This window comes from Chelonus insularis, unplaced genomic scaffold (assembly GCF_013357705.1).
Source record: "Chelonus insularis isolate UGA/USDA-ARS -01 unplaced genomic scaffold, ASM1335770v1 contig_406_pilon, whole genome shotgun sequence".
In the NCBI taxonomy this organism is placed as follows: Eukaryota; Metazoa; Arthropoda; class Insecta; order Hymenoptera; family Braconidae; genus Chelonus; species Chelonus insularis.
The window spans coordinates 2,093,209-2,102,350 of record NW_023276563.1 but is presented as its reverse complement, the minus strand read 5'-3'; the positions used below and the strand labels follow the sequence as shown (position 1 = coordinate 2,102,350).

At 28.2% G+C, this 9,142-nt stretch overlaps 3 protein-coding genes across 3 annotated transcripts; 2 read left to right on the top strand and 1 right to left on the bottom strand.

Moving 5' to 3' along the window:
- Window positions 1-455: 455 nt before the first annotated feature.
- Window positions 456-1,530, bottom strand: eca (eclair). Its single transcript, XM_035087202.1, has 4 exons — window positions 1,392-1,530; window positions 1,091-1,311; window positions 866-1,012; window positions 456-783 (listed from the first exon to the last, which is right to left on the bottom strand). Exons 1-4 carry the CDS (start codon window positions 1,528-1,530, stop codon window positions 634-636), a joined length of 657 nt encoding a protein of 218 aa, XP_034943093.1. The 3' UTR covers window positions 456-633.
- A 228-nt stretch (window positions 1,531-1,758) lies between these two features.
- LOC118069236 (DDRGK domain-containing protein 1-like) lies at window positions 1,759-3,142 on the top strand. The gene is made up of 2 exons (XM_035087201.1): window positions 1,759-2,018; window positions 2,160-3,142. The coding sequence occupies exons 1-2, from the start codon at window positions 1,919-1,921 to the stop codon at window positions 2,939-2,941; spliced, it is 882 nt and encodes a 293-aa protein (XP_034943092.1). The 5' UTR covers window positions 1,759-1,918; the 3' UTR covers window positions 2,942-3,142.
- Window positions 3,143-4,178: 1,036 nt separating this feature from the next.
- LOC118069246 (uncharacterized) lies at window positions 4,179-9,033 on the top strand. The gene is made up of 7 exons (XM_035087218.1): window positions 4,179-4,439; window positions 4,643-4,743; window positions 4,869-5,131; window positions 5,253-7,589; window positions 8,049-8,335; window positions 8,414-8,583; window positions 8,659-9,033. Exons 4-7 carry the CDS (start codon window positions 7,369-7,371, stop codon window positions 8,869-8,871), a joined length of 891 nt encoding a protein of 296 aa, XP_034943109.1. The 5' UTR covers window positions 4,179-4,439; window positions 4,643-4,743; window positions 4,869-5,131; window positions 5,253-7,368; the 3' UTR covers window positions 8,872-9,033.
- The last annotated feature ends 109 nt before the right edge of the window (window positions 9,034-9,142 follow it).

Sequence of the window (9,142 nt, the reverse complement as noted above, 5' to 3'; positions counted from 1 at the left end):
ACATCTCACCGACCAAATGACTCTTCACACGCCCCCCATCATCCACTACGCCCCCTTACTTCAACAGATCACCAAAATTGCTCCCTTCCCTTTCAACATTTCCATAACTCCTATGCTCCAAGGTTTGTCATATGCTCTTCCTAATGAGTAATGATCTGGACTCAAGAGAAAAATAAAAAACAATCACGTATCTCGTTTACTTTCCGGGTCATGAGCGTCTTTTCATTTTTCCGTACTACCCTCAAGCCTATCTCGCTTCTTTCTTCATAACTCCCCATCCACAGTGCCTACATCACCAACAATCATATCTATGCATTCGTAAGAACAAGAGCTTCCCATTACACTACTCAATATCACCATTCGAGCATTACACAACGAGTACTCTATTATACAAGTACCGTTGTTACCACCTTCATCCAACTACTTTTTCACGTTACAACATAACTCCTTCATTCTTCGTTACAAAATTTTATTAACAGTTATTATTACAAGGAAATCTATCAATCTTACACTATTTATTGAAAGTTCATTACTCGATCTTTATTGTAACATCAATTACTTTGACGTACTGTACAGCATTACACAACTGATTATACCAGTCTCTTAATATAATAACTTATCAACTAATTTTAATCACACAAGTTTTTTAGCTTCAAAGAAACTCTTCAAATGTCTCATTTGCCACGTACCCATAATCAAAAGAATAACAGTTTGAGTGATAGACCACCAAAGAACTCGTTGATTTGTACTTTCTGACGTCAGCCGGAATCTCTCTTCTCGATACTACAATAACATTATTAACATATCTTATTTCCAATTCCCATTTTACTCTTATATTTAATAGACATATTTGTATTATTATTACCCTTTGGTAGTTTTGTTCCTTCGTTATTTGCTCCACTTGATCTAGTAGCTGTCTGATACGCAATTGGAGTTTGGATAATTTTTCTCGTTTTGCCAGATTTGCATAATCAATCGCATGATCACCAACTTGAATATCCAAATGTACCCTCTAATATATTAAAATAAATCATTATTATACTCTACAACATTACTCATATTTATCATAATAACAGCTGTCGCAACGTACCAGTTGTGTTCCACTAAACCATGCTGTACTGTTGGAATACAAACAAATAATGTGTTCTCCAGGTATATGAGAAGTAAATGAGATACGACCTTCTGAACTATAAATCCTAGAAAGAATGACTTTATCGTCTGGATCTCGAACTTCAACGTGCATTCCAACGCCAGGACTACTTGGCATGAATCCACCACTTCGAGGATCAAATAATTCAACTTTGTAATGGACTGTAAATAATTACATTTGTTACAATATCTATTTAAATCAATGATAATTACAAAGAATTCTACTAAAAATATTTATTTACCTAAAACGGCCGTTTCATCTGGAATTTCTTCTATGAAACATTTTCTTTCTGTTTCTCCAATGTGAAAGTACAGTCCTGACACACAATGCGCGAAAACCATTAAAATAAACACGGAAAATAACTTTTTCATCATTTTCATAACTAAATACTATCAATCCTAAGTAAATATATTATTTAAACTAATGGTTTTTTATCAATTTTTACTGAAATTACCGAGTAAAAGGAATTAATACTAATAAAATAGACACACGTCATCCACAAGCCGCCATTGATATTAACAAACTAACGACATCTTTGAATACTTACCAAAATAATATATCAAATTATTTATCAGCGTATGATCAATGAAAGTAGTTCCATACTTTAACCTAACAACTGTCAACGTTGGAGAATATTGTTGAAGCATACATAATAAACACTTGTATACAATATCAAATAATTCTATATGAATTCGTTACACTGTACTATACTTATAATTATTTAAAAATTATCCAATTTACCGATTTTAATATTATAAATCTGTATATATGTTATATATTAACATGGATATACCATTATTAGTTTCTATTGCTGTTGGACTTCTTACGATTATTTTGTTTTTAACACTATGGATAACGAAAAAATCAGGTAAATAATACCTCATGAAATGCAACTTAATCTACTATCTCCCGGCTCTATAAATTTTCTATATCATTTCATTTCATTACATTATTGTAAAAAATCTAATAATCATACTATTCGTTGTTTTTTTCATATGGAAATCTTAAGCACAAGTTATACATCAAACTGCAGATCGACCTCAACCTGTCAGAAGAGCCACTGGGGTACGCAATGCACGCCGACGTATGCAAGGTACAGGAGTACAAAATGATGCTGAAAATGTCCTCGTGAATAATGCTCCAAATGGAGAAGATAATGATATAAATGATGACAAAATTAATATGCCTAGTGGAAAAATAGGAGTTAAAAAGAAAGCTAAACTCGAGGCGAAAGCGGAAAAACGTCAGGCTCGAGAAGTAATGGAGAAAGAAAGAGAAGAAAGGAAGAAGCGAGAACAACATCTCCAAGCAGAAGCTGACAAACAGAGGGAGAAAGAGAAACTTGAAGAATTAAAGCGAGAAGAAGCTGAAAAAAAGGAACGTGAAGAGAAAGAAAAAAAAGAATATGAAGAATATTTAAAGCTGAAAGAAGCTTTTAGTATAGAGGAAGAAGGGTTCGATGAAGAAAATAGAAATGAAGATAATCTTCTTCAAGAATTTATAAATTACATTCAATTAAATAAGGTTGTAATTTTAGAAGATTTGGCTGGACATTTTAAGCTCAAAACTGCTAACGTTATTGAAAGAATACAAGATTTACAAGCTAGTGGAAATTTAACAGGAGTTATTGATGACAGAGGTAAATTTATATATATATCTCAGGAAGAGTTGGAAGCTGTTGCTAAATTTGTCAAGCAACGAGGAAGAGTCAGCATTGCTGAATTAGCAGAAAATTCTAATAACTTAATCACTCTTACACCTGGAAATTTTGTGCCTGTTAAAATGTGTTAATTACTTTATATATTCTATAATACATTCAATCATCTTGTTTATTTTAACATCGATGAATATATATATATATATATATATATATAAAATTTGTTTGATTAAATTTTATGAAAAATCAAAAATCATAATTGATAACTTCCTCTTGCGTGTTAATTCATTTTTGTTTAGATATTTATAGTTCAAGATAATTTAAGATTATAGGAAATAAAAGATGATGATGATGAAAGTTTTGTATAAATTGCAATAAATGTGTTATTGGTGAATCAACTTCCATAAAACATTCAATTATTTCTTGTTTATTGTTTGAGTAAAATTTTGAGATTCTCAATTACATAACAGAAATATCACCTTCTCTTTTGTTCTACATGCTATTTAACATGACTTTAAATAATTTCAACTTTAACTTCTTCTAAAACAAACAAATTTTTATTGTTGATTTACATGTATAATTGAAGAACGAAAAGTTCTTGATATTTATCAGAATCGTCTGTGCAATAATTAATATAAAACTTCATTGCCCATTTTTAAGAAATATATAAAGATATTCCAAGATATATCAGAAAACGTGACGACACTTAAACCAATGTTGCATCAGATTCTAGTTAACCTTACGTATTTACTGTATGGCGTTTCTTATTTCCCTGAATGTATAATTTATCTTTTTAATATTCATCTATATTTCAATTTATATAATGTTACAATGAATTAAATTTTTATCTGTCCGGTTTTCCTTCAAAAGAAAATCCATTGCCTCTTTTATATTTATCTGCTCCTATTTAAAATGTTTTGAATTGATTCAATGGATCCAACTCCATTTGCTATTCACTGTAGTAATAAAAGTTAAAACTCCAATCTTATTGCATTCAAAATACATGAAATTTAATATCTTTTGGTACTTTTCGTAATGATAAATTAGTAATACTGAGATATTTTTTTTTAGTATTTTGCGAATTTTTCAAAACTTGCTTGTACTTCAAAGTCAACATTTAAATTTTCTTTAAAGTTAATAAATTCCAAAATTACGTCAAAATTCGGCATATGAAATCACATGAACATCACGTGAACTTCTTGCCGTTAAAGAATATATTGATTATTTTATCCTAAAAATTCTTTTCATTCACCTATACATGTAGTTAAATTCTTTTCGTTGTCCTAACGACGGTGTTAAGACTCCCTCTGCCTCTTCTACACATCCAGATTCGTGGAGGACAAATAGTCAGTAGAAGGGAGATTGGACGTATAAGCCAGTGGTCAGCTAGGGAGAATCGCAGTCATTTCAATCTGCTCATACAGTTCAATTGGCATTTATATTAATTATAAAGATATATTAATTTTGAAGATCTCCAAGTCTAAATAAAATTTTGGAAAATAATTGAAATTTATTTATCTTTTTTATTTTAACTGTGTGATTGTTCTAACGTTCAATCAGACCTTATGTGTCCATGAGGTGCAAAGTTTTAGATTGTCAAGGAAATTCTCCAACATTTTTAGCCAGTATCAGGTCTGTATAAACTGGTTTTTGTCTTCTACATCCACTTCATGAAAACTTTATTCATTTAATATACATATACTACAGATCTCTATCAGCATTATATTTTGTAGTAAAATGAAGTGGAATTTAATTATGTATTTTTTCATAAATTATTTAAATATTTAAATTGTCCATGATTAACATAATTTTTATATTTTTTTTTTGTCATTTAGGCTTGCCAAAAACCTCCGAACTCGTAAAGGAAGTCGATGTGCTAATTCCGGAAATCGTCTGGAACTTCTGGTTCTTGTTCACTTACATCACGTTCCATAGAGTAATAGATTTAATTTATTTTTAAGTTAACAAATTTAATTTTCTGTAAAACAAAAATTTTTTATTCAGTTAAAAAATAGTATATATAAAATAAAGATAATAAGTAATTAATGTCTTACTTTATAGGGTCAGGTCATTAAATTACAAGAACTGCACTCCACCAAAGCAGTGATCTATCAGAGTTCAAAGTAAAAGTATTATAAAAAATAACGTCGAGCCACTGTTGATCACAGTGAAAGATCAGTCGCTCAAAGAAGGAAAATTTTTCAAGAAAATTGATAAGCAAAATCATATAAATTCATTTCTGGTGCTAAAAGTTTTTTATTAAAATTCAAAATGGTTCACACTGATCACGGCAGCTCTTTGAAGGGCCCATATCAAGAAATTAAGTAAGTAATTATTAATTATTTACCTTTAATTACAAGCTATATAATTATTATAAAATTACGAAGAAATTTAATTTATGGTTAACATAAATAAATGAATTTTATAATTGTATGTGTTTAATAGAAAAGAAAAACAGACCTCAGACCAACATAAAACAAGCTCATCAAAAGATTCTGGAACAAAAATTGACAAATATGGTGTTTGGGGGCCGATCTTCAAAAATAAGCAAAACTTCATCAATATGCACATCTGTTGAAACAATAAATTACTCTGACTTCTCCCCTTACTGGCTACAATGACCCATGATACAATTTTCAAGATTATTCTCTCCAAATAATATTATTTTTATGATTTTACGGATTAATAATGATGGAAGAGAGAATATGATATAATTATGGACAAGAATTATTTCCTTCGCAAAGAGTAACGACTGAATATCTCGTACTTTGACTTTGTTTCTTGCAAATAAAAAAATTGTAAACATGTTTTTATTAGTTAAAAAGCACACTAGTCATCAAATTTATGTAAATAAGTTTTATATACACCGCAGAGAATAGGAATTTTCATATTGTATACATTCAACAAGTACAAAAGCTATTATTATGTTTTAATTAGACCATACTCAATTATCAAATAATAAATATTATTATTGTAAACTCAATAGAAGTTACATTGAATTTTTGCGATATTTCAGTTTTGATTTGTTTTTCTTATTTTTGCAAGGAACAATCGGATTTAACACTGCGAGAACAGTGGCTCGACGATATATATATACATATATATATATATATATATATATATATATATATATATATATATAATAATTCATTTATGATGACATTGATAAAAGTTTAATTAACCTATCTAAATACTATATAATAATCGTCGTGCTTCACAGTTATATTATTATATCATTCGTTATTTTGGCTTTATGTATTTTCCTTACAATAATTTTTACTCATTTTTGTTACTAATAATGTGGTGTTTGTCGATGGAAAAAAAATATGTTTGTTGAATAACTAATTAAAGGTGATGGTATTATCTTGATGTCTGATGTCATAAAAGCATCATTTACCAGTACAACACTGTTTCATAATTAGAGGTGTCTTTTTATTTGTGTTCGATTGACGTAAATTCATAAAGAAAATATTACACTGACTGTGTAAATAATATATATTATTTCTATGATTGCATAAAAAAAAGAGGATGTACCACATACTGAGAATTTATAAAAATAGTTCCTACACAATTGAACACTCCCTCATTAATATAAAAAAAGAAAACTACTAAAAGTTCCGGTCGGAAGTGATGAAAAAATGTAAGATAAAATATTTAATTTTAACTCGCACATATGATTAATGACATTTAAAATATTTCCTTACTGCCTCAACATTTTATTCATGTTCATCTGGATGTAACCATCCTGAAATTGAATATAGAAAAAAGGAAAGAAACAACAGGAGAAGGGAAATAAAGTTAAATAATTTTTCAGCACGTGCTGGTTGATGCCCTATGTCTTTCGTTATAGGAATCGAATGTGTAGGTGATGGATGTGACGCTAATGGCTTTGGGTGATTTGTAAAGAATAGTTTACTGTGGAAGAAAGTGGAAAAAAAGGCAAACGATTTTGTAAAAGGCTATGGTAAAGAATAAACTTTATTTAGTAAGTAGACGAAGAATTTGGTGTTGATGATGAACTAACGCCTACTTTTGATAATTTTTTTTTCCTTATTACGTGTATAAAAGTCTATAGTTTCTACTTTTATTTAGGCAATAAAACTACATACTAAAAATTGTATGTATTAAAAGATAGGCTTTATCATATAAATAATTTTATTCTTGCTAAGAAGATAAGAAAGCAAAAATCTGCACATATTTTTTTATAATATTATAGTAAAGTTTTTTATCGTATTATGTCTAATATATTGTCTTTAAAGAAATTTGAATACTTTATTCTTAGTTTACACAGATGCAGGAAGAATTGAGAAATTAATCTATATTTACACTATTAATAAATAAAATTTTGTATTTACATCATACATTAAAAACTATAACTTTACATATTATTCTAAAATATTATCTATGGTAAATAAAGATAATAAAAGTAATGTGTCACGTTACCTTACACAATTTATATATAAAAGCTGTCGGCTTCCGAGTAATAATCGATAGTAATTTTGAATCTACCCGCACAATAACTTAATAATTCGGATTAAGAATAAATCCGTTTTGTACTAAAATGTGGATAAAATTATTAACTATTTTTATATTTGCAAAATTATGTGTTTCTCAAAAAGTTAACGATATAATTATTGGAAAAGATAATATTCGAAGTTTAGTAGCTGTTTTCCATACTCCTAATAAACTGTCTTTAACTGATGATTTGATCTATGATTATCAGTGTCCAGGAATCTTAATTCATCCACGAGCAGCACTTGTTTTATCTTATTGTTGGTCACAGTAAGTTTTTACTTTTCTTTCATTTTAATATTTCAATATCGATGTAATATAAAGAACTGTTTTTACTTCTACTCTAATTATCATTTAATTTTACTTTATTCTATTTACACAAATTATAAAAAAAAATGAATCCTAAAAGTTCTAAAATTACTCCTGCACCTTTGACATAAATTTTTGGAGAATGTTTTTAAAATAAGTATTGATGTTTAAGCATACGGTTTACTTTAGGGTAACATTGACACTCATCGTAGTACTTTATCTATCTTTCAGTAAACAACTTCTATCTTTTTTATTTTAAACATCAGTAGCATATTGCTTCCTGTATTTTTAATGAAATAATTACATTAAATATTCAAAAGTTAAAGATAATTTTCATAATAAGTGTATTTATATCAAATTTATTTAATATAAAGAATAAAAACAAAGACTTTATTAATAATAATGTTTATTTTTATCTAGCCCTTCTCAGACTCTGGATGCAGTGGTTCGTTCATATGATTGGTTGGGTTCTATAAAAATAGATAAACGAGAAACGTATCAAGAGAGAAGTGTCACGGAAATACTGAATTTTGTTTCATATGATTCTGCACAAAGTACTGCAAGTCATTTAAATATTCTAGTTCTTTCAGAAGCATTCGAAATTAGATCGACAACTGGCATTATCCCATATAATAGCTACTCCAATCGAGGAGAACCAACTAGAAATGAATGTTTTACCATTTATATTGAAGGAAATGTTACTAAAGGTATGTAAATAATAATAAACTTAATTACATATGTAGATTTCCTTATCGAACAATAAAACTTTAATATATTCTTAATAGGTTTATCTTTGAAAACATTTCCAATCTGGCCGACGAATTTAGTAGGCTGTTGTATGAACTGGCAACCCTCTTTGCTTTCTTCTAATGATTTTGCAGGAGAATTGAATAAATGTGTTGCAAAGTTAAATGGGCTTACCTGCTATGAATCTATTAATTCAAGACCTTGCACTGTGAGTATGAATTATTGATGATTTATTTTATTATTTATAAATGATTTTATTATTTATGAAAAATAATTATTTTAGAATCTCGACGCTATGGGTGCTGCTGTATTTTGTCAAAAGCAAGAAACTCCTGGTGAATACTATTTACGTGGATTTCTAGCTGATAGGAAGAAATGTAAATTTGTAATAACACACATTGGTGAACAAAAATGGTGGATTCGTCAAGAGTTGGATTTGTTAGAAGATAATTCTCACATCGAAAATCGCTTATATAAACTCATTACTTCACGATAAGTTTTATCAATCAAGTTCATAGAAAAATATTTATATTTTCATATAAATAAGTAATAAATTTCAACTATATATCACCGTAAAAATGTTAAATTTTTTTTTTTTAAAGATATTGCATTGCACAAAACGAAAATTTAATTAATCGAATAAGTTAGTAAAATATAGACTTTAATGCATAATCAAATTAATAAACAAAACAAAAATAGAAAAAAATTCAATTGTTATTATCGTTTTTCTATCTAGTTTTATTTTGTCATTGTTAACTTTACTAAAA